General features: G+C 31.1%; 3 protein-coding genes across 3 annotated transcripts in view; all 3 read right to left on the minus strand.

The window, feature by feature from the left end:
• Positions 1 to 5,001, minus strand: part of LOC102600049 (SUMO-activating enzyme subunit 1B-1) — a 6,922-nt gene extending 1,921 nt beyond the window's left edge. Inside the window, exons 1-8 of the mRNA XM_006351455.2 lie at positions 4,838 to 5,001; positions 4,579 to 4,674; positions 4,446 to 4,497; positions 2,963 to 3,158; positions 2,035 to 2,114; positions 1,783 to 1,899; positions 1,524 to 1,574; positions 194 to 260 (exon numbers count right to left, since the gene is read on the minus strand). Coding sequence (XP_006351517.1) covers positions 194 to 260; positions 1,524 to 1,574; positions 1,783 to 1,899; positions 2,035 to 2,114; positions 2,963 to 3,158; positions 4,446 to 4,497; positions 4,579 to 4,667 — 652 coding nt within the window. The 5' untranslated portion in view covers positions 4,668 to 4,674; positions 4,838 to 5,001. The remainder of the gene's footprint in view (positions 1 to 193; positions 261 to 1,523; positions 1,575 to 1,782; positions 1,900 to 2,034; positions 2,115 to 2,962; positions 3,159 to 4,445; positions 4,498 to 4,578; positions 4,675 to 4,837) is intronic.
• Positions 5,002 to 10,263: 5,262 nt separating this feature from the next.
• Positions 10,264 to 12,153, minus strand: LOC102600369 (alpha-1,4-glucan-protein synthase [UDP-forming]-like). Its single transcript, XM_006351456.2, has 4 exons — positions 11,488 to 12,153; positions 11,153 to 11,403; positions 10,888 to 11,056; positions 10,264 to 10,799 (listed from the first exon to the last, which is right to left on the minus strand). The coding sequence occupies exons 1-4, from the start codon at positions 11,788 to 11,790 to the stop codon at positions 10,473 to 10,475; spliced, it is 1,050 nt and encodes a 349-aa protein (XP_006351518.1). The 5' UTR covers positions 11,791 to 12,153; the 3' UTR covers positions 10,264 to 10,472.
• Positions 12,154 to 14,691: 2,538 nt separating this feature from the next.
• On the minus strand, positions 14,692 to 18,735 carry LOC102600699 (ABC transporter G family member 11-like). The gene is made up of 10 exons (XM_006351457.2): positions 17,902 to 18,735; positions 17,529 to 17,818; positions 17,074 to 17,245; positions 16,761 to 16,883; positions 16,330 to 16,458; positions 16,045 to 16,239; positions 15,739 to 15,825; positions 15,385 to 15,657; positions 15,175 to 15,282; positions 14,692 to 15,087 (listed from the first exon to the last, which is right to left on the minus strand). The coding sequence occupies exons 1-10, from the start codon at positions 18,295 to 18,297 to the stop codon at positions 14,737 to 14,739; spliced, it is 2,124 nt and encodes a 707-aa protein (XP_006351519.1). The 5' UTR covers positions 18,298 to 18,735; the 3' UTR covers positions 14,692 to 14,736.
• Positions 18,736 to 25,675: the final 6,940 nt, after the last annotated feature.

Raw genomic sequence — 25,675 nt, forward strand, 5'->3', positions numbered from 1 at the left:
TGGGGGGGGGGGATCTACTCATAGGCGTGTAGTTGGTTTAGTCCTTACCTTTTGTAATTAAATTAAATATATATTTTTACTAAATTGTTGAATACCAAGTGGCATTCAGCAAATCTCAGATAAGGAGTCTCTGTATTCCAACCATCATTATAACTGCATCAGAAATTACAAGAAACTGAGAAATGACAGTTACCTCTCATTGCATAATACAGCTTTGACATTCTCTTTGGTAGAGATCTCCAGGGAACTGCAATGGCTTCCTGCAAAATCTAATTTTAGGGCAACCAAATGCGGAAACACTCTGCAACATAGGAAACCCTATGGAATGACAGAGTGAGCTTTTATTTTTGTTGCTAACAGGGTTTGAAAGGGGATTCTTTAGTGTGTATTTGTAGTTGTTAATAGGGTTTGAAAAAGATTCTCTAGTGTAATACACAAATTTAGTTACTAGTCAGCATCTTTCAGCAATATTATCACGTCAAAATGACATTTGCCGACGGTCTATCGAGAAAAACCTCTCTACCTTCATAGAAGTAACGTTGCGTACACACCACCCTCCCCAGACCCTACAAGTGGGGATTACACTGGGTATGTTGTTCTTGTTGAAAATGTTATGTAAATTATAGTCAAAGAATTTCTGCATTTTTTTTTCCAATTTTAATTATAGGAAGATTGATGTGAACTTCCAGTGTATTTGAAATCTAAATGCAGTAATAAGTGTCCAAATTTAAATCAGAACTGGAACTGCAGGCTTTCAGTGCTGAGAGTGGTTATAAACAAGTTGTCAAAGCTGACAACTGATGTCCGGGCAATGGTAAGAGTAAAAATGGCAATGATGGGAGACGAGAAGCAAAAGAACACAGGAAACAAGTTTTGATGTTTTACTCAGAGGCATTGACAAATGCATCCACAAGAATGTGGTGGGTAGGGGCATCATCTTTGTGCCTTAATAATTCTCACTAGATTGAATCATAGAGGATGCACCAATAAAATCCTCCACAACATGGAGAATCACTTGGGCAAAAATACTATACGATTAAAAGCTGTTAGATTTTACAAGCTTCACAAATACCGATCATCAAATAATTCAAACAGCACAGAAACGAGGTTAAAAGTGAACTAAGAAATGGAACCACTAACATCTTGCTTTATGCAACAATATAAACCTCATACAACTGAGATGGAGCAAATCGCATACTGTCACAGGGTGAAGCATGTAGCTATAACTTGTCATACGAAAAAAAATTCCGTTTGTTTGTTGGAACTAATAAAGTTTCTAAACTTCCATAAGTATTGAGTTGACAAAAACTCAAGATTGACTTCAATGAAAATATATTTCTCGATTTTAACTTTCAATTGTTATTATTTTTTGCTGATTTAGGACTTTCACAATTTATTTAATCATAAAAAAATTATCACAAATAAAAAGATTATTGTAATCTTAATAGTGAAACAGGTTAGTAACAAATTTATTATGGCTAAACAAAAGCAAATGTTTCTTATATGCTTCAATGGAGTTATACCTCAAAACTTGGATAATGCAATTTACATTCAATCGTCTCTTCATTTTTTTTCTGCAAAAAGGAACAGAAAGGAATTACTGAAGGCCTTCAAGTGTAGTTTCTTTTGACATGAAAAGATATAGACCAACTGGACAAAGAGGCAAAAGAATGAGTAACTCTAGCTTTATCATCATTTAGGAGGAAAAGATTATGTCTAAGAGAAAAAGATAAAATCTGACTGAACGCAGAGGAATAAACAAAGAAATGAATCGGTTATAACCTTACAGTAGCTGAAGTTTTGCAAATCAACAAATATCTCACCGCAGGAGTCACGGCATTCTACACTGTAAAATGCTACACGCTTTGGCAACTTGCGACATTTTGCATTTACTGATTTCTGCAAGGGAAAACATCAACAAAATGACAATAATAGGTATTTTCTAAACGGTACTAGTTACAAAAGAATCTAATAATTTTATTCAACAAAAGCTAAAACATTTAATTTTAACAAATAATGAAAGTAGGATTTTACTTTTGTCAAAAGTGAGCAACAATTAACAACAACAACATCAAACTTCTGAAAGAAATCAGCATCGAAGATGGACAGAGCACCTGAAAAGCATAGTATATATAAGTCATATGAAAAATGAAATCCAACAGCATTTGACAACAGAAAATTTGATTTTGACGTTAAAAAGACAAAGTTAGTTAACGTACATATAGGGCAACAGCCAATGAAAGTAAAAATAACAAGTTCATTCAGGTAATCAAGCTCAAAAAAACACAAGTACAGGCATGTTGCATTATAGAATTTGCAATTGTTGAATGAGTTATCTGATAACTTAAAATGCATTGGTTTATTGGCACCTCCTTCAGTGGTCAGCTTTGGCTTTCAGGAAATGTAATAATATAAGCAATTAGATACACAACAAGGAAGCTGAGACTAAATTGGGAGATAGTGAGAATTTTCTTTGGTTGACATTGAGCTGATTCAGATAAGCCGGCTATGGCTGCTTGTCGAGAGATTCTAGAGCCTAAGATTACAGGCACTATGTGACACAGAAATTTCCTGATGCACCACGATAGCAAATCAAGAAACTCAAATGCTTAATTTGCAAAGATAGCTCAAAAGAAAACAGTTCTTTTTATGAGCCATCCTCAGGTTTCCTATGAAACTTAAGATACTTCTCAAAATATCTTTAGCATTCTTTTGATAGATGATGCTTGTGAAATTGTGATGTTGTGCTTAGTTTTCTTTCCAGCTTTTTCCCTTTTAAACCCCCATTACTATGTTTCTTTCATCCGGCATTCAACTAAAGACTAACATTAAGCAAATCAAGAATGATATAAGAAGGAATGTATACATCAAGGAACAACAAGTGGAGATGCCAAATTTTGCAAGTTAGAGGAAAGAAGCAAACTAATAGTTTAAGATCAAAAGAATATAAAAAAAATCCAACCTTTCTCTACAGAAACAGAAACCATAGGATTGAAATCCTTCAAAGAATCACAGCAAAGTTCAGCAACAGACTTCCCCCGGAAATCATTTTCATCAGGAGGAGTTAAGAAATTAGCAAATAATAGATCTTCGGTCACCAACCGGTCATCATTTAGTGTCAAACTACCTACTCCAGCTAAAACAATATTCTTGCAGAACTGAAAAGAAAGAAAATCATTAAACAGAACATAAAGGAAAAAAAACATGTTAGAACAAGTATAAGAAACTATTTCTCATGAAAAAATGTAAGTAGAAGAAATTACTCAAATTTGATTTCAGCAACTAGGGTTGTAGGCGTTAGATAGGACATAAACTATCAAAGGGCCAATAATCATGATGTTTAGAATATTTATATAACTTGGCAAAAGTGAAAGGTAAACATTACAAAATGGTTATAAGACCAATAAAGTTATATAGTAGTGAATGTTGGACTATTAAAAATGCAACATTTCAAAAAGATCAGTGTCGCGGAAATGCAAAAGCTAAAATGGATGTGTGTTCATACAAAATTAGATAAGATTAAATATGACCACATTTGTCGGAAGGTGCAAGTAGCACACATTGAGGATAAAATGAGAAATTGTCACTTGAGATGATTTGGTCATGTCTTGCATCGACCTCCAGATGAACCAGTATGTAGGTGTGAACCCATGTGAGTGGAGGTGCTAAAAAGGGACAAGGTGAACCAAAAATAACATGGAAGGAAATTGTCATGAAAGACCTATAATTCCTTGAAATCCATGCAGACTTGACTAAAGATTGGCCACAATGGATAAAGAATCTATATAGATGATATCAACTAGTTGAAAGTATGTTTTTAGTCAAGTTGTAAGGTTTTACTCAGGTCAAAGAATTTTCTAGGAGTATTATAGCCTTATCATAGATTTATTATTTATATTCCTATAAAAGAATGGACAACCCCTAATATTATTTGTTATTATTATTCAAATAAATATTTAACTTATTTTCTACTTTAATTTGAATGATTATTTCTTTATAATTGTGTGTTAGTGTCTAAAACAGCTTGCACGCACTTCAACTAGTTTTACAAGGTACTTGCTACCTCCCACCATCATAGGTATCGAACAACTAATATCCACCAAGGCTTGAACAAATGTCAAAACTCACCTAGTACTTTTTGCCTTTGCTGGAATCTGAACTTAAAAGACATCAATCCACTTCATTGACTACTAGGCAACAGTCCCTTGGTGCTACTTTTACTTTGTATAATTGTTACATTAGATAGTTTAAATGGAGAAACATGACTCCAACTTGTTTGAGAATGAGACATAGTTGGTAAATTATCACATAACAATCCCAGTTCAAGGAGACAAAACTATAATCAGTGATTAATATGTTCCAAGTATTGATGAATAAACAAAAATCCATAAAATACTAGCTAATTAACCTTAAAAAAAAAAAGTTCAAAAAGTAGAAAAAGGTACCTCAACACTAGTTCCTTTCAGTCCACTAACAAACACATTGGATTTGCTGAGCCTGAAGCAAATAACATATACTAATAGAAATTAAAACCCAAATGAAAACGTTTTTACACAAATTTATGAGTTTAAAACCTACCTTCTTTGAGCATCAACTCCCCAAACCCTAATTTGTCGATCATAGATGGCAGTTTCCTGCTCCGTCAATTGCTCGCCTTCAGTTCCCATTTGCAACCTGAAAAATTCAGCAAAATACATACATTATTGTTTGTTCAAATCAACATAAACAAATTGCGACCATAAAAACAGCTAATAGCAATAACAACAAATTGAATAAAGGGCATACACATTAACATGGAAATTCGAGAAGAAGACGAAGTAGTGCTAAAAGAGCTTACACTCAAAAGGCAAAATAACTGAAGACGCGGAAGAAATTTGCAGATTCTACTCTTCCAAATTGTCTTTTTGGTGCTTTTTGTGCATCAATTTGTCAAAATACTAAAATTGGAACTGATGAAAATTACCTCTCTTTATAAACCCTTGTTTGCTTATAAATATACCCCACTGTGCCAATTCTGGAGTTTGAAAAATAAATTTACATATTTAAAAATTAGTAAATCAAAATCTATAAATTACAAGATTCAAGAAATTTGAAATTTTAAATATGACTGATTTAATAAAATATATATTGTATTTATTAATTTCTAATAGTTGTGATTTTGCTTAGGTACTTCTTGTAGTCCATATAAATTGAATTGCTGAGACTTTTTTTTATTTTTTTTATGTTTTAACTTTTATTTAATGAGATTCTAGCTACTTTACTATTTCTAGTAAATTAATTTGGAAATAATCAAAATGATAATAATGGAAAGTAGTCTTTAATTTATGTCGTTAAATATTTTTCTTATAGAGTTTGTCATACCTCAACAATTCACTTAGAGCTTGTTTAGATGGACTTAAAAATTGTTCAAATCTATTTTTAAGTTATTATTAGCTTTTGAAAGTGTTTAATTAATTTCAAAAGTTACTTTTAAAAAAGTGCTTATGTAATTTAACCATCTTCCATATTTTTTTATGAAGAAGTGCTTCTAGTAAAGCAATAAAACAATTAAAGTGTTACTTTAATATGTTACTCCCTTTGTCCCATATTAACAAATTACTTTTCATTTTACACAATATTTAAAAAATCATAAATAAAATGATCACATTAACTAATTTACTCTTAATTCATATTAATGAATATCAAGATAATTTATAATGATATTGACAAAAGATATCACTGGAACTTATGTATATTCATTTCAATATAGTCACTACATAGAGAAAAAACTTCTTTTTTCCAAAAAATCATTTCAATAATGTGCAAAATTTCTCGAAGGCAAAAAAAATTACATGCAATATCGTTAATGGATCTTCAACTTTCTCTACAACAACTTTTATTGGTTTTTTTTTTTATCTTCAAATTTTGACAGATTAATTATAACTTGTCGTTTCACTATTCTATTTGATCTCTGCATTAAATTAATGCTCTCACTTTATAAGTTGTTTTTAGTTATTCATGTGTATATTTGTTCTTAAACAATTTCATTACTCCCTCTGTCCCATACTAACTTATCACCTTTCTAAAAATAAATGTCCCAAATTATTTGATCACTTACTAAATCAAAATAAAATTAATTAAATTTTTCTCATTTTACCTCTATAATTAATATTCATCATCATGTTTAATGTTCCCAAATTTTCTCTTTGAAAGCTTAAACAAAGTTAAAGTTCCTAGAATTTCTCTTTCCAAAGAGTTCATTAAATACTTAATTACTCATGTACTTATATTTTCACCCACTTTTATGGGTGAGAGTATGAGTACAAATGAGTAATTAAATATTTGATGAACTTTTTGGAAGAAGAAATTCTAGGAATTTAATTTTGTTTAAGCTTTCAAAGAGGATATTTGGGAACATTAAGCAGGATGATGAGTATTAGTTATAGGAATAAAATGAGAAAAATTTAATTAATTTTATCTTGATTTAATTAATGATCAAATAATTTAGGATATATATTTTTAAAAAGATGATCAGTTAATATGAGACACAGAGAGTATTTTAAGGAAAAATTAGACAATTTGTTTGGACATACTCATTTCAAGTATTTTTGGCTTTTAAGTTTTTTTTTTCTCTATTTGTATTGAAAAAGATAAAAAATGATTTTAAGCAAGTTACGTCAAGAATCCCCGAAAACAGAGGAATCATCGGCTCTTCTCAACACTCTCACTAAGAGCTTCTATTCCAATAAGCCTACTTATACGTTCTATATGAGCCTAGCTTCCAAAGTCAACTCATTCACAGGGACGGGATAAGGGCTAAAGAATCATATTAAGCTTTAAAAAGGTATAAAAATAAGTTAAAAACTAAAAGTTGATATGACCAACTTATGATTTTTAGCTTTTACTAGCTTATAGCTATTTTAAAAAATCAATCCAAACACAAATCCGCGAAAAATGGAACAGGTAACTCTCGAATAACACACGACATTTGCAAAAATTGAAATCCTTAAAATCATTGGAGGAACATGAAACTTTTTCGTAAACAAAAAAAAAAAGGGAAATAGTCAATAAATTTTTATTTCTATCTTTTGCAGAAAAATAAAGTAAACCAAGCAAAAATAATGGCAATATAGACTATAGTAATACCTGACAAACATGGGAATGAGTATTTGACTTCTTGTTATAACATGGTTTGCAATTTCTTCTTCTTCTACGTGGCATAATAATTAATTAGTAATCATGATAATATATTTAATTAAACTAAATATAATTAACTCACCAATATTTTCGTCATAATCTTGCTTTGGATTTACAGTAGCAGACATAGCCAGTCCTCAAACTTTTCTGTTCCAAAACATATGATTTTCACAGGTATTTTATACTGCTTTTTTTTTTATATCTTTAGAATGAATGTAAAACGAAAAAAAAAAAAAATCTAAAAGGGGGGATGAATTTATTTTCATTCATAATAAATAAGACGGGAAAATTGTAAAGTTCAAGGAAATTAGAAGTGTAATAGTCGCACAATCATTTTAAAGGGCCAACGTCAACCGAGGTCGAATTTATAGAGAAATGATATTTACGAATACTGGGTAGCTATAAAATATTTGTTTTTACTAACTCAAAATATGTCTCGAAATATTTTTTTTTTATGTCTCGAAATACTTATCATCATTTTAGAATTTCAAGATAAAATTGATTATTTTTTTCTCATTTTATCTGTAGTAATAATTATTCTTGAAGACGGCAAACATCTCAATTATGACACAAGTAGAATATATTCAATGAAGAAAATTAATATGTTAAGAGCTTGTTTCGTAGTGCCACTAAAAATTATTTATTTTGAAGATACTTTTTTAAAAAATATTTTTTTAGAAAATTCTTTAGAAAAAAAACAATTTGTGTTGGCTAATTGTAACAAACTCAATTCCCAGCAAAACTCATAGATGCATTCCAATTACACAATAGGGATACCATAGAAATTCTGATAATTAACAATAGTTACCGGACTGAATTATAAAATAGTAAGAACTAGAAAGAGATGAGAAGCTAGATCCTTAAAAAGGGGATGAGGGAATATAGTTTCTTTGTAACAATTTGCATAAACAGTTTCTTCTCATCAGTCGTCTTTTTAACTAGTTATTAATTGGGCATGAGTCCTAAATCAGCCTTTACAAAGGCTTTCTAGTTTTGTTGCTTCTTCTCGGTCCATAACTAGTTGTATGACATCCGTATAGATATCGACATTGGACCGAGGCTAGTTCATAACACTAATTCATTTGGAAAGTGTTTTAATAATAAGCATATTGTGTTTAACTATTTTTTTTAAAAAGTATTTTTGAGATTCAAATTACGGAGAAAAAAAATATCTATGCACTTCTAATATTAACAGTTCTGCATGAATATAATTTAAGTTTTTTCATGTTATTTTAATTCATAATCTAGACTTTTAAACACAGAGATCCTTAATAATATTTTCTGTGATATATTCATTTTTTTAAATTTTTTTTTTATGTTAGGAGAATAAGTAGGGAAGTTTATCTACACTCAAAGGGGATGTAAAGAGTGCATACGGGTTCATCGGAACTTAGTAGTTTAAATTAAAATTTTATTTATGTATTAAAAATATTAGTAAATGTGTAGAAAATAATTGATTTCGAACTTAGGAATCAAATGAATTGTAATAAATTTTTAAAATTTGAACTCATAAATTTTAAATCCTAATTCAACTTATGTTATACGATTAGAAAATAAGAGTAACTGAGAAAGACAAAAGATGAAAACTTATTCAAAGAACGTTTGCGTGCTTCAACTTACAATGAAACCATGTACGACTCAGGTAACACAATTAAAAGCGCTATGATGTTCATACTTTTAAAAATATTTTGCAGTATTCATGTCATATTCTTCGAAAATGGACTATAACTTCTGAAGAATCTAACACGTATTTAGAGTTTACGAGTTTCAATTACGACCTCAATTAGTTAATAAACAATAATATTGAATTCACAAACAAATAATTTTAGATATTTCGTAGATTTTTAACATATGTGTAGAGTATGGATAATTTTTTTTGAGTTTATTGAGTTCACGTAAATGACATCACCTCACCGTGTTTTTAATAAGTACTAGCCACATAGATCAAAAAGTGCACTTATCTATTCGTTTGGGTTAGAAAATTGCCAAAGAGTTCGAAAAAGACCGCTAAAACTTATCACAAAATCAAATTTCAAAAACCATAAGACAAGATAATTAGTTTTAAAAATCCCTATTTAATCTCATACAGTTTACAACAGACAGTCCTTCTTTCTTTGAAGAAAAAAAACTAACTTTTTCAAAGTTTTAAAACTATAGAAACCCCACAATCCAAAAGCAAAAAATTGTCTCAATACATCATAATGAAAAGATCAAACAGAGCACTTTACCAACAGTTAATCAATCTTGAAAAAGATTGGGACAATTTTAAGAGATCCAATAAATCACTAAATTTTTCTCAAATTTCTGAAAAATCAGACTCTTCTAGTACTACTACTACATTAGACTTTTTTAAACTTCTTGAAAAGTCACCAAGAAGTTTAATGTCATCACTACAAAACAACGAATCTCCGTTCGAAGAAGAAGGGGTTAATTGGAAAGTACTAAAGAAGAAGAATGATTTAGTTGTTGAAGAAATAATAAGTGACAGAAGAACTGCATTAGCCAGTGGTAAACTTAAAGGTAGACGCCTTTTCGGAGAAATTAGTGATGAGAAAAGTTCAATTACTACTGATATTACTACTTCACAAGAAGTAATCAGTGAAGATGAAATATGCAGTGATCGTATTGTTTTACATGAAAAAATGGATAACAATGAGAATGTTGGTGGTGATTCTTTGATATCTGGTTCATCAATTTCTTCTTTTTCGACTGAAAAAGTATCAAAAGAAGGCGAAATTAGGATGATTGAAGGCAATCACAGAGCACCAGTAAATCTGCTGGAACGGAAAGAGAGGCGTTATAGGACTTGTTTATGGTTGCTTGTTATGGTTATGTTTGCAATCAATGTATCGGTGTTCACACGAGGCATTTGTTTGATGGTAGGAAAGCAAGTAGAAGAAGTTGTTCTAGTCCCAACCTGAGCTTTTGTGATTGTGGTTGGTTTTCAATTTTTCGATTTGTTATGAATACGATGAATGATGAGTCTATCTTGTTAACCTTGCACATTTTGTTGTTGGGATCTTTTGTGTTTTTGTGATAATTCAATTTGTTAGTATGAAATAATGATACTATATCAATGCCAGGAGATAAAAAGGAAATGCGATGTTTATTTCTTATGCAAGCAGAAGAAGCAAGCATATATATTGCAACAATTAACATGTTGCTGCAGACAAGGGTAACTCAATAGTCTAGTACACTGAGTCACTAACTAGGAAATGATAAAAACAGAACTGAATGAAAACGATAGAAATATCGTTTCAAGATTGATTCATCATGAAACGAAATGAACTAGGCGACTAAGCAGTCCCGTTCTTGACTTTGGCTGGTGCGTTGAATTCTTCCCAGGCCTCAATCCAGGTGACCATAGCATCAGCAAGGTTGTTGAAATAGGGATCAACTGGACCAAGCTTTTCCTTTGCCTGCTTAGCGAGCTCGAGATAGCATTCTTGAGCATTGGTGCATTTCTTTGGTAAGATCACAGATTGGAAGAAGGGAATCATCTCTTCTTGCCAGAACAGCCCGTTGTATTCCTTTTTCAGGTTCACGAATGGATTGCTAGCCTTGCTGTGCCATAAGTATGGCAGCCCTGTCTTCACACCATAGCCCAAATGATCACACACCACCTGCATTTCAAACACTCGGCGTTTAAACAAAAATGGATGATTGTCTCAACACATTCAAACAAATCAAGAAACAGATTATCAATCATACTTTGGTACACCAGCCAGCCCACATATCATCATATCTGCCAAGAGGCTGGCCATCACCCATAATCCCAAAGTACATAGCAGCACCGATAAGTTCTCTGTTAAACGCAAGGTTCATAGCACACATGGGATAGAGAGTCCCTTTGGGGATTGTCAACACAGCATCCACATACCTGTTTGAACCAACACTAGAAAGTTATGATTATTGAGCAAAAAATATGTGTCAAAATGTTTTTTACCACATAAAGTAGAAGCTATAATGAACTAACCTGGTGTTACGATCCAGAGGCTTGACAAGCTGAGTGGGGGCATCATAATCAGGGATGTTAAGCCAGAGGCCATGAGAGACAGCAGTTGGCACACCTGCCCTCAAGCTAAACGGATACCCTCGAACGAAATCAGCACCTTCTCTGTATGGATCATACAGAGTGTTGAAGTAGTAGGGTGTGGATGGTTTTGTCAGATTTTCAAGATGCTTAGCCAACGCATCAATTTCTTTCCCACTTGGATCCTTAGCAACCTTCATCACAAAAAAAAATCAAATCTTTCACAAATAAAGTACAACACATATTAAATCTATCTACACATAAGCAACAACACTTACAAAGCAATCATCATCAATGGTATAGATGAACTTCTTCTTGGAAACCAAGAATCCGAAGCAACGACAAGCACCATCCTTGAAGGAGATGCAATTGGCCTTAGGACCAAGAATCCTGTTGATGTCATTGCGATTGTAGAGCTCGTAATCGAAGCCCTCAGGGACCTTGATTTCCTTGGTGGGATCTCCATCTTGGATGATGATCAAATGGTATGGCTCAAAGAATGGCCTCCAATCCTCCAAGAAGTTCAAGCTTCTTATGGTTGGTATCACAATGTCTACCTCACCATTCAAAGTTGGAGCCATTCTTCTTTTTTTATCAAATGGTATTTCTTTTCCTCTTTACTTAGCAAGTATCATGACATATAGAGAGCTGTATATATAGTACTCAGAGGTTTAATATGTTCAAATCTTAAGAGTAAATTACATTAAATTATTTTGGCTATATTAATGCTAAGTTCTTTTACCATTTACTTTATATTACTTTGGACTATATATTATAATTAACTTGGTCAACTTAGAAACAAAATCAACCAAGATGTTCAACTTTAGTTAGTAAATCTCAAGAGACTCTTTTACCATTCACTTAATAATATTTTGTACTAAATAATTAACTTCCCAATTTGCTTGGTCAACAGTCTACTTAAACTTTATTTAGTGAATCTCATATTATAGAGATTTCATTAAAAAAAAATTTAAAGCTTTTTACCTTTAAAAAATATGGAAAACATTCAAAAGGAATAAGGCATATAAATCCACCTAAATTATGATGAAATTGTCGATTACATACTTAAACTATACAGAAGTCAAATTTCCTCCTAAACTTATTTTTTTTCATATTATTACCGCCCTCAACCAATTTTAGTAATCATTTACTCCCCATCTCACCCCCTTCTAAGACTTTTCTTTTTGTACTTTTCATTTTCACTGTATTATTAAGCTAGCTAATCAAGGATTCTACGTAAGTAAAAAAGTCAAACCGAAGCATTGTGCATGGAACATATTGAAACAAATAAAAGAAGTCTACGGCGTTTGTGTATACACTAGTTTCAAGTATACTTTTCTTCTATAGGATCTAAAGTAATAGAGATAGTATTCAGAATCTTCTCTAGTTTCAGAAGCCAGAAAAAACAAAGGAGAGATCTAAGAATAAAATTAGACTAAACAACAGTATAAATTGTTTAGGGTTCACTTTAGTTACATCTAAACTTACTATATTCAAGATGAAAAAAAAATTAAACCCCTTAACTATAAAATATAGAACCTGGGAACCAATAGAGAGAAACTTTTAGCTGTTAAGGATTAAAAAATGAAGACCAGGAAATGCATAAACAAATTGAAAATGATTTTCATCCTTAAAACTTATAGGAAAATCTCATCAAATTTTATAATTTTCAACCCTCTAGCAAACTGCATGTCCCTGCTCTTGTCAATATAGTTAGATTTTACTTGTAACACTAGCAGATGAGTTGATAATATGCACGAAACAATTGAATCATGATGAGTAACAACAGTTTTCAGTGAAAACTAAAGCCTCAAAACTGAAAGTCAATAAGAAGGAAACAGAATGTGGTGTTTTATCATCTTTATTATGCATACGTCGAGCCATTTCATTGAAGTGCATCAAGCATAATCAGGCACACTCCCAAAACACCAAAAACAGAAAAAATTGATATTCAATTCACCTAAGTAATTCTTATAAAGTGTTAATTTTTTAATTTATTTGAGTACCTAATAAACAAAAATCTTATATTCTGACTATATATAACGTATCTTACAAAAAGTTATTTAGACAATTTCTAATGGTATTAAAATTTCCAATTTCTATTGCATGATTATCAGCTCATTGTGTCAAAATGGACTGAGTTTATAAAATAAAGGGATAGCTATAGTTTAGACAATTATCATTAACGGCTATACTTTGATTTTTGTCATTAGTAATTACTAGGGTGTCAAAAATGAACCCAAACATAGGTAACCCGTCCAATCCGTCCAGAATTTTAAGGGTTGGACTCAAGATAATTTGAATTGGGTTTAATCTCAACTCATTCAAGCCTAATTCATTTTAAGAGAATCCTCAATTGAGCCCAATTCAATCTCCAATTTCAACCTATTTTAAAACTCTTTACTAAGATATGTTCATATATTAAAGATATGAATTATTATCTATTTAACATCTTTTAGGATTTATCTATCAATTTGTTACTTTTTTTAAAAAAAATCTTGAGCTGAAATTCGAATTGTGATTATAAAAGTTAAATATTACTATGTTACAATTATTGAGATTAATCGGGGTCAAATTGGGTGGGTCAAGATCCAACCCATTTTTTAGCCCATTTGAACCCAACCCATTTGAGCCCAAAGTAAACTTGGGCGGGTCAAGACCCAACCTGATTTTTATTTCAACCCATTCTAATAACTCAAATTTCAACTCAACCCGCCCATTTGACACCCCTAGTAACTACTGTTTAATTAGTTTAGTTGCTGTATTAATTCACTAATAGGTTGTATCAGCTTTCTAGGTGGGGTGGGGATCACGTGTATTGATTGTTAGTTGTTACCAACTTGTATCATTTGTTTTAATTTAACTTGTACTCGCACATCTTCAATCTTACAATAACTTCCAAAAATCACTTTGTATCAGTTGTTATCGGTTTATACAACTTGTATTCTTTTCGCTTCAATTTCATTTGTATTCATTCGTTCTAATTCCACTTGCATTCCTTCACTCTATTGTATCGATTGTTCTCAATTTCTATCACTTATATTTATTCTCTATCATGATTATCTCAATACGTGTAATCTTAATGGATACAATTATGATATGTTATATGCATTCGTTCAATAAATTATATATTCTCTGTCATACAGTGAAAATTATATATTTTCTCTCACAAAATCAAAAATATTAATTTCAATATAATAATGCGATATCTACCGTATCATAAACAAAGCATTGCCCCTACATATAGAACTTGAAAACAACATAAAATGAAGAAATCTCTCTGCATAACCAAAAGAAGAAAAACAACGAACATTTGGAGCTGATAATTCATATTAGCACATTGCATGAAGCTGAAGAATGGTTAAATGTAGCAAAAAAAAGAAAAAAAATTAACTACCATCATCTCGTATATAATTTTAATACAAATTTCTTGCAATTAACCACTTGTCAAAAGTGGTTTTAACAAATTTTAAGCCTCCATATTTCTTCTTTTGATATTATTAATTAACATTTGTTATGCCTCCATTTTACCTATTGCTATTTGGTCCATTGTTTCCAGCATAGGCCCTGAGAGAGGGTGATTGAGTAAGACCATATGGAGCAATTGTCTGTTTTTGATTTCCATTCTTCTGCTGCATTTTTCTTCTAGCAATGTACCCTCTGATCCACGGTGTGACATCCTCGTTGATCTTGATCATGATAAAGAAGATAATGCGATAGGTGATTATCATCACGAAGATCACACTCACGTCTACCCATTTTGATCTGTTCAGATCGATTTGGAATATCTGCTCTAGTATGAATTCACCAGAGATTTTGGGAAGATCAGGACTCGAGTTATCAAACTCCAATCCCATCAAATCGTTTTGATATTGCCCCTGTACCATATACAAGAAACATTAAAGTAGTTGCAAATAAGACGTGTTTGTGCCACTGTCAGTGTATAGAAGTTAAACCAGTCTTACCTGTAGTGCCCAGAAATGGAAACTGAGGTAAGACATGGGGTAACGCCAGAAAGGCTTTGGGATGTCGTTGGGGAGTCTAAAGTATCCAGAGACTAGCATAAATATTCCCTAGCATCAAAATGAAAACAGAACAAAAAGGTTGATTAAGACTGTTGAAAATTCGTTGTAATTTTGGACGAATTGAATGGGGAAATGATGAAAGTTTAGTACCTGAATTCCAGCACCAATAATGATACCCATGAGGAAATTAGGGACAATACTAGCTATGACCATCATCAAGCTTTCGACAACAGTGACACTGGCATAGAGGCATATCACAAAGAATAAATAGTGTGTGAAGCCCGGGTGTAACTGGACCATGAAATAGCAGACAGTGCCAGAAAGAAAGGTGATCAGTATCAGAAATGGCATCGCGGATAAGGTATTGCTCACAACAAATGCAAAAACACCATAGTGTCCATTCATCCTCTCCCTTTGAAAAACCTGAAAAAGTTCAAGTTGAGATAGTGTGTTTCCAAAAAAATTGGTTAGTTTTTTTTCGAGATTATGACACAAGGTGCAAACCTTCATATCTTCAACGAAAGAAGGAAATCCTCCAATTGACATGAATGTCACAAATCCAAAGACGAATGATGCACATGCTCCTCTTGCCTGTTTCATAGCAGTTGAAAATATAGTGGAAATGAGGTTGATTTCTTCTCATTTATTACAAAGGATCGTGTTACTTTGCTCGTGAAAAAGAGTGTATTGTTAAACCGTCTCTAGTTATCTTTTAGCTGATCTAATCGTATAAAAGTTCTTTTACACTGTCAGAGTATAAAAGTTAAAACACTTAATCACATTCTCATTCAACGGGAATTAGGATGTTACCAGGATGGAACTATAACCGGTTCCCACGTTAAGATAGATAGTTCCAATGCAGATAGTGACCACCAAGTAGATAACAAGCCTCAACCAGTAATAACCAAAGTCTCTTGACATGTTAACAAAGGAACGTTTCGTTAAGGTGTAGGCCTGCATGAAGAAACTAGCCTGACTTCCGCCAGAATCTAGCACTGTTCCTTTCTGTTATACACCAAAAAACATAATTAACAATCATGTCTGATAATAGAACATGATTAGATGATGACATAGTATTGAAACATCGAAACTTACAACTTTCGACATTTCTTCAACCCTTTCGTTAGCTGAGTAACTGTACTGAGAACGACGATAATAGTCTACTAGGATGCGTATGGCTTCAGCTGTCGTTGTTTTGTCAAGAGGATCCTCATTGGACTCAAACTGATTAGGAATCAGAAACACAAAGTTAAATGAAGAAAACAATGCTAATATTGCTTAAAAGTAGTTTGATTTGGCTCAAGAAAAAAAACTAAAGAATAGGACAGGCTGCATAGTTTGTTGATTATTATATTGTAGTTTTTTATCTGAAACAAAAGCACATGGTACACATACTTCAATTGTTCCCTTCTGAGAAACAGATCAACAACAGTAATTTTAAAAAACATTAACCTAAGGTAACAAAGATTTGATAATTTTTTAACCTAAGGTAACAAAGATGATCAAAGGAAAGAAATTTGAATTACCCGTAGCTTCATTGACCCCTTTAGAGTTGCTTTAACTTTGTCGAAATCAGAATTGATGCATCGTAGGAAATGATCTGATGGATTTCTTAGAGCAGGACAAGGAAATCCAGCTTGTGCAAAGAACTGCAAACACAGAATTGTTTAAGAATTTAGATGATCAATAACAAAAGTAACACCAGTCTATTTCTCAATTTGTTGGTGTCATTCTTGCACAGGAATCACACTAATCTTCTCTGTATTGTTCCAATTTTATCAGTTGTCTCCGAAGGAGAAAAAAAAGGAGGGAAGTAGGGCTGGGAAGAGTGAATCTTGCCTCATATGCTTCAGAAGCTTGACCAAAGTAAACTGTTTTGCCTCCAGAAAGCAAATACAATCTGTCAAACAACTCAAATACTTCACTACTCGGCTGATGAATTGAAGCTATTACAGTCCTTCCATCTCTCGACAGACCACGCAGTGTCTGTGTAACAAAGAACGCCGAAGCACTATGAAAAAAAGAAAGTTAGGATTAGTAACCTATAAAACAACACAAATTACCCGTTAGAACAGGTTAAAACACAGGTCAGTATATACAAGTTAAATCCAAAAAAATAATAATGTAAATTTCAAGAGTTGATTTCTCATATGCTCACTCAACTAACAGACTTCCAAGAAATTTGGAATAAAAAAGAAATGTGACTTTCTAAGATAATAACAGCGATCTGAGAAATCAACCCTTCATTTCATATGTTATTCATAGATCTCGAAGCTTGAAAACATTACAAGTACCTGTCAAGACCACTAGTCGGCTCATCAAGAAAAAGCAATCTAGGCCTCATAAGAATCTCAAGCGCGATACTAACTCTCCTCTTTTCTCCTCCGCTTATACCGCGTAAATGCCAGTTTCCAATAACTGTATCAGCACAATCCTGAAGTCCCATTTCAATAATAGTACTCTCAATCAATGTCCGTTTCTCCGACCATGGCATCCGATCAGGGAGACGTAGTCTAGCAGAATACGATATCGTCTCCCTAACTGTCAATGTCCCAATCAACGTATCATCTTGCGTCACATACGCCTAAAACAACAAAACAAAACAAAAGTTTCAGCAGCACTACGAAAAAAGCAAAAAAAACAGAGTAAGATCTGTTTCCTACTTACCGCAGTTCCAAAAGAGAGATTAGCTTTACGTCCATTAAGCAAAACTCTGCCTGAAAGAAAAGCATTAGAAGCAAGTCGACCAGAGAGCGCATCGAGAAGAGTAGACTTTCCAGAACCAGAAGGACCCATTAAAGCAGTAAAAGTTCCAGGTTCAGCATAACCAGTAAGTCCTTCTAGAACATTCTGTGTTTCACCACTATTAAGAGTAACCATAACAGTTAGATCTTTCCAAGCCAATCTAGCAGAAACATCACCAATAAACTCAGTATTTGTTTTCTCCTTCCATAATGTTTCACTCAACGGACTCAATCCACCTACAACGATACCATGACCTTGTGGTTTATTCGCTTCAATTTCCATCATCACATCATTCGCTGAAGTCGACAAATTCCTCATTTCTTAAAGCTTAGATCACTTCTATTTTGGACAAAACAACTAACAGACACGAAAGTTAAATAGTTTAAATATTTTGGACTTTTCTCCAATCTGAAAACAGAGGAATTAAAAGGGGAAACTCAATGCATAAATAAGCATGGTTGTATTTTTTTGAAAGATTCTACTAAAAGGGGTAGCATGTATAGTTGTAAATGCGGCTTGGTATGGACAAAGATGAGGAAGAAGTAATTTTTTTTTGCAGAATGTGGCAAAGAAATGAATATTGTATGTAGACTGAAATGGGTAGAGGAAAAAAAAAATGAAATAGTTATGTATTTGACTGAATTTGATTCATGCAAAATGAAAAGGAAAGGGATATGGGTTTTTTTTGGTTGGTTTGAATTGTATTATCACTGACTTCACATGCTCATTCATAACAAGTTAACAACTACCGACCATCCAATTCATTAAGCGCAAGACCAAATATGGATGTATGCCTTAGTTATTAAGGGATTGTTATTAGGTGGTCTCCAAGCTTAAGCTAATTTGTGTGTGGTTCGATTAATGTAATCTAATTTAACTTTGAAAATTAGTCAAATCGACTTTCAAAAAGCGCAATATTACAAATAAAAGTGGATGGAACCAAATAAAAGAGGATAAAATAGTCCTGCATTTTTATACATGGGTCAGTGAAATGAAAGAGTGTGAGTATTTGTTACTCTTAGTACTCTCGCCATTGCAAAATAAGTGTATAATTTTCTTTTCGAGAGTTAATTTGACTAATTATTAAAATTAAATTGAACTAAATAAACTTAATAATACTATAAATTATAATTTTTTTCATGTCAGTATATAGAAAGAATACATTTTAAATTGTTGATCTAAGTTCACATAACTTTGAACCTTTCAAGGCAAGAAAAAAAAACACGGATAATTTGTGATCAGAGTATTTTTTTTACCAACACATGTCCGATCAATTCTGTCTGCTAAAATTTAGAGAAATAAGAAAAATTATCCAAGTAATAGTAGTATTTTTTTTTAATTTGTACTGACATTTAAACATTAATCTCCTATAATATTTTTCTCCATTATTGACTATTTGTCCAAACACATAAATGCGTTAATTACTTTTCAAAAAAAAAAAATGTGGATAGGTTTGGTTTATGAATATTATAAAAATTGAATGTATAAGAATGAAACCTTAGGTGGAAATAAATGAGGTTAGGAGAAAATACGTACACAAGGAAGGTAAAAAAGTTATTTTCGATTTATCGAAATTCAAATTTTACATCGTTGTAGCTACCTCAACTTCAATCCCAAAGGATAAATAAATACTCCTATAGAAGAAGATATTGATATATTCCCATGAAGCTAATTTTTCATTTAGTTTTGTGAGCTCATTAAATGAGTACTACTGGTAGGTGTTGGTTGGGTGGGCATTTATTTCAAAACCGACCCAAAAATAATGACACTTATTAGTCTTTTTTTCTTTTCTTTTTTTTATATATATTTTGCCATCGAATATTGAAGGATTGATAATAAGTAGTACTTCAAGCAGGGTCTTATCATGTTTTATAATATTATACACCTACTATAATAGTCAATAGTCTTTAATTGTCAGCACCGAATGATTAATGAACTTTTCAACACATTATTATATGTAAAATTTTAATTTTTAAAATGATAAATAATATTCATGTGAAAGGAACTAAAATGTTCGAAAAAATGATTAAATAATCGGTTTGATCAAAACTTTTTCGAGGCCAAAAATACATATTTATTTTCTAAAAAAGTGTGTTTTTTTTAAAGTTAAAAGTGTAATGGTAAATTTTAAGAAGAAGAAAAGGTGTTTTAAATAAACTACTTTTGAGAAGTAGTTTCTTTTTTTTATTTATTTGAAAAAACACGCTTAGAAGTATTTTTCAAAAGTTTTCGTTTAAAAATGTTTTTCGGATCAATTATTTGTATATAAATATTTTTAATAATAAATTGATTTTAGAAATCTGCCCAAATATGCTTAAGTATCACCTAAAAAGTTCCAATCTTTTAAGTGTTTTAAAAGTGAGCAATTTTAATCTCTTTTAGATATTTACTAAAATTTAATTGATACTATGAAAATAGAAAATATTAAAGTAAAACTCACATTTGAAAGTACTATTTATTTTATCTTAGGTCTATTTTAAGAATCCAGTGCAAGTTTCTGAGGAACTATTTTAATCATTACTTATTATTTTATTTTTTTAGTATTTGGTATAATTTTTTGTGTTGTTTTTCCTATAATTTTGATTAATTTTTTGGTGTTTAATATTGTGTTTATTTTTGACAAATTTAAAGAACTAAAAGTGCTCATTTTGCCAAACTTAAAATATTTAGAAAAACTAGATAACATTGAAGGGACTATTTTAGATCTACTATCAAAATAAAGGATATTTTTGTCTTTTTCAATTTTATTTTTAACCCCTTCCACATAGCCTCCATCCTTTTTGCTCCCTTCATATACTCGAACTCACAACTTTTAATTTGTAAGTAAGAGTGCTTACCATCCAAGCAACTTTATTTCGTAAGTATCTCACATTTGGTTTAGGATTTAATTTTTTTGTACTAGGGTTGGTTGAATAGAGCCTTTATTAATAGTTGATGGGTGTCAACGTGTGCACTCTAGAAGGAAAAAAATGATAAGTAGGGGGCACTAAAAGAATAGTAAATAAACCTAACAACTTTCATTAAATTGAAGGCAATAACTTTCATTATATTTTAGCTCAATTTTGCTACCACTATTATGGAATTTGAGTGAACATGGAAAGGTACTTTTAACCAAATTTGTGTCTACAATATTGGTGAAATGGAAGTTATTAATGGGACACCCTTTCTAGTACATCAAGATATTTTAGTTTGAGTACGTTTATTTACTAAACGATATAAAAATATTTTACGAAGTTAAATTATGTAAATCGATAATGACAACAATAATAAATATCTAATTTTCGTGATTAGGAGAACATAAATGAGATGGTGCCATGTGCATGTAAAACATGTATGCCAAATTCTCAATCCTCATTTTTCTAGTTACTTGTCAATATTAGTTAAAATAATTATTTTTAAATACTTATCGTTTTCAAAAATAATAAAAGACTTGATTATCTTTTTCGATTATACTATTTGAACTCTAATAAATACTCTATTAAGATATAAGAATTTGAGAGATCAAAATAAATATAAGGGAAATTTAGTCTAGTAATTAGTCTTATTGTGAAAATAGAAAATGATATTCATAGTATTGGATTAAATTTAGAATTTAAATTCTAAATATTCTTAAAAAAAGTATGACCAAATACAATTTTAATTTCAACTTAAATTTTTTTAACAAAGTGAATAATTTTTTGCTTTACATGGTCAAAAGCTCACAACTTAACAAAAACGTGGTCGAAATATCCTTGATATTGAAAAAAAAAATATGCATGACAAACAAAATTTGCAAGACAACAGTCATTCTTATAAGACAATTTTTTTTTATTTTATAAACACAAGTTCTCTAAACTTTTGTTGGAAAAGACAACGATTCTATAATTTTTTATAAGAAATTCACGCAAGTCAAAATTCGAAAGACACAAGTATGTGCATAACTGATTCATACAAACCTATGCTAGTAAAGGCTAAGGTCTATGCCTTGCAAGGCATAACTTACTCATACAAATTAACTTATATTGATAGAAGTTAACTTCTCTAATCCTTTGTCGAATAAGTCAAATGTTCTCCAAAATTTTGGCAAAAGAATTCACAAGACACAAGTTATGTCTTACCAGACATATATTCATACAAACTTGTGTTGATAGAGACTAACTTCTCTAAACCTTTGTCGGACAAGGCAAATGTTTCCTAAATATTGGCCTTACGAGTTGTGAATGAGATACTATACACGGACAAGACGAAAGTTTGTCTTGCGAAATTAGGTCATAGATTAGAGCTCTTTGATCCATAAATTTTCATTAAATGAAAAGCAAGAGCAAAAATCAAATATCATAAATTTAAAGAGCAAAAATTAAAGACCATACAAATATAGGATCCGAACAAATTTTGAATAATATCACCAAAGTATTCTTTTTGTGCAAAATGATTCAAGAAGTAGTTAGCAAATTGAATGGGCTTTCTGATTAGGTTGGGTTAAGGCCATAATCAGATACTATAATTGGGCCAGACTTAAACTTAAAGATTGGTGGAAACTGGAAAGTACCATCCAATTAGTACATCTCTAGTTTGGTCCCCCATGTTCATATTATAAGTGTAGTTATATCCCCATCTTTGGTCCACATTTTGGACCACCTAAATTAAATAATACAGTTGAAATTTAGAATGAAACTAATGAAGTTAATGAACGATTGAATTGTATTGGTCTACGATCATTAGTCTGCAATCCTATATTCGTAAACAATGCAATACGTCGGAAAAGTCATAACTGCTGAAACGATTGCTATTAGGAAGACCTCTTGAATATGCTATTAGTAATGAATGGAAGAATGTAAAGATTTTTTCTGATGCTAAGAATGTTGTCGATATGATCCAGAAATAAGTGGTTGTATCGTGAAACATAGAAATAACGTGTGAAGATATTTGGATGCTCTCGAACATGTTTGATCATGTCGAGTTTTATATATATTTCTAGATGTTTGAACAAAATAGCTAATAGTTTAGCTAGACTTTCTATTTCTTTGTTGAATGAGATCTCTTGAGTGAAGTTTTTTTCAAGCTGGAATGTACACGAGGCCAAGTTCCAATGAGAAAGAAAACGATTGGATTGAAAATGAAAATACCAAAAGATCCTTTTTATATCAAAAAGTTATATATGAATTTAAAAGAATAGTATTTCAAAACAAAAAATATCAAATCAATGGAGACATGAGATAAATTGTAGACTCGTGAGACTAAATAAGCAAATGGAAAACATAGAGAAGAAATAAGAAAGAATAAGATGATTTGGGGGACCAAAATAGCAAAAAAAATTTATCAAACAACCATATGGCAGTTGTTAGCAAATTAATTACTTCATCATTTCAAAACAAGTGTTTTTTTTTTAAATCTTTTTATTTTGTTTCAAATAGTAAGTGATTTTCGCTTGATGTTCTTCCAATTTTATATTGTGCTGCTTAAATAAAGAAAATTTTACGTAATCAAAAAAATATTAAAAAACTATATATTTTTCAAAGTATTTATGAAGAGTAAGTTAGTAAAAATACATTTACTTTATAAAAATAAATAGTTCAATTATTCGTCAATAGTAAGTAAAGGGGATATGTTCAATACCATGTTTCTTTGTCAATACTCAAAACCTTATCCACAAAGAAAGTACACATACTTGCTTACAAATACTAATCCATTTGTCCCGATTTATACAATTTACTTACTTTTTAGTCGGTCTCAAAAAGTATGACACATTTTTATACTTGGTAATAATTTAACTAAGTGTCTATTTTATCATTAATGAAATGATTTCTAGCTTCACAAATATCAATGATTCATTTTAGACTATAAATTTCAAAAATCTTTCTTTCTTTCTTAAACTTCGTACCAAATCAAACTAACTCATATAAATTAAGACGGAGAGAGTACAAGACAACCAAAAACATTACAGTTAATAAAATGAAAATGAACAAAGCTAAAGGTGTATCCAACTTAAAGACACATTTATTTTGAAATGAAAGGAGTAGGTTTAGCAAAATAATATGTACTATGAAATTAAAATTATTGTTTCTTTGAGAAATTTTTTGAAACAACCATACTTTGAATCCTAATTATTATTAATAATGATAATTTGACTGATTACCAAATGTAGCAATAGTTCAATGTATCAATTCGCTCTATATCAACGTATCAGTTAGTTCTGTATGTTTAATGTTGATGTAATATATCATAAATGTAATAAATTACAGTTAAAAATAAAATAAACAAAAATGAATAAAAAAAAAATTAGTTGAGGTGCAGATAGTCACTCTCTTTAAGGAGATTCAAGTCCACTGTGGTATAATCTACACTAACTTAGCAGTATCACTCTTGACTTGTCCCCTTCAGGATACAGCATCCCAACAACCTTGTACAACTCAAGCGAACTCTGGATTAGTTGAAGAGTTCAAAGTTTCAGTTAAAGAACATCTTCCTTCAACATATAATTACTTTCTTTTATATAGTGAATATAGTTGAAGACTTAGTAGGCGGTTGGCCATGCGATATCATATCGTGAGATGTAATTCGCGTTTGGACATGCGATTCACGCTGATTCCATCTCATGATTCCATGTCATGAGATTAAATTTCATATTCTCCAAAAATCATGATATGGGAATTCCATATCATGATTTGAGATTTTTTAAATACAAAAATTGATCCACAAGTTTATATTTTGTTAAAACAATCTCACGGACTTTTGGAGCTTGGAAAAATAGATTCAGAATACTAAAACAAGGCATGAACCATTATGATATTGACACACAAGTGAAAATTGTCATAGCTTGTGCAGTGTTGCATAATTATTTGCAAGAATACCAAAAGCGTGATGAAATATTTATTGTCTATGAACATGAAAATATAGTTGCGGATGATATTGACCAACAAATGGCTCAAAGTAACAATGTTAGTTCGTCTTCTCGGTCACATAATCGAGAAATGCAAGATCAACGTGAGGAGATTGTCCATATTATGTGAGAGGATTATATTAAAGAGTAGTTCACTACAATTTATGTTCAATTTTTTTATTGAATTAAAGTTTGATGAAACAGTTACTTAAGTGGGGAACAAATAACTTTGTAATAATTTATTATGTGATTTTATAAATTCTTGTTTATTTGGTAAGATTGAATAAACAATTGAGACTATTTTAATAGTTTTACAACTTATGAAATTCTTATATTTATAAGAAAATATACAACACAAAAATTTCATATCGCATGTCCAAACAAAACTTCAATTTTATCCCATGATTCTATATTATGATTTCATATCGCATGACCAAACGAGCCCTTAGAATATTTTATTTGTTTCAAGTCTCTCTTTCACTACTATACACACAATATTATTCACACTTCTCATCTTTCCTATATATCTTGTTCTACTCAATACAAAGGAAAACCATCATTATTTATAAAGAAAAAAATCTTCCTTGCAATGAATAAAAGATGATGAGATAGTTACTAGCGTAAGTGAATAACCTACAAGTTATAACCAGAATAATGACCGCATTCTTGTCAATCCACAAACATATGCACTTAATATGTACACCAATATTTAATATATGTTCATTTTGTATCAAAGCAACATATACCACACATTGATATAATGGTACAAAATGAATCAACGCAATTCCAACTCAGCTAATTTTCAATTTTATGTATAGTAAAATAAATTAGTATGGA

Source organism: Solanum tuberosum, unplaced genomic scaffold (genome assembly GCF_000226075.1).
Source record: "Solanum tuberosum cultivar DM 1-3 516 R44 unplaced genomic scaffold, SolTub_3.0 scf00127, whole genome shotgun sequence".
Taxonomy (NCBI): Eukaryota; Viridiplantae; Streptophyta; class Magnoliopsida; order Solanales; family Solanaceae; genus Solanum; species Solanum tuberosum.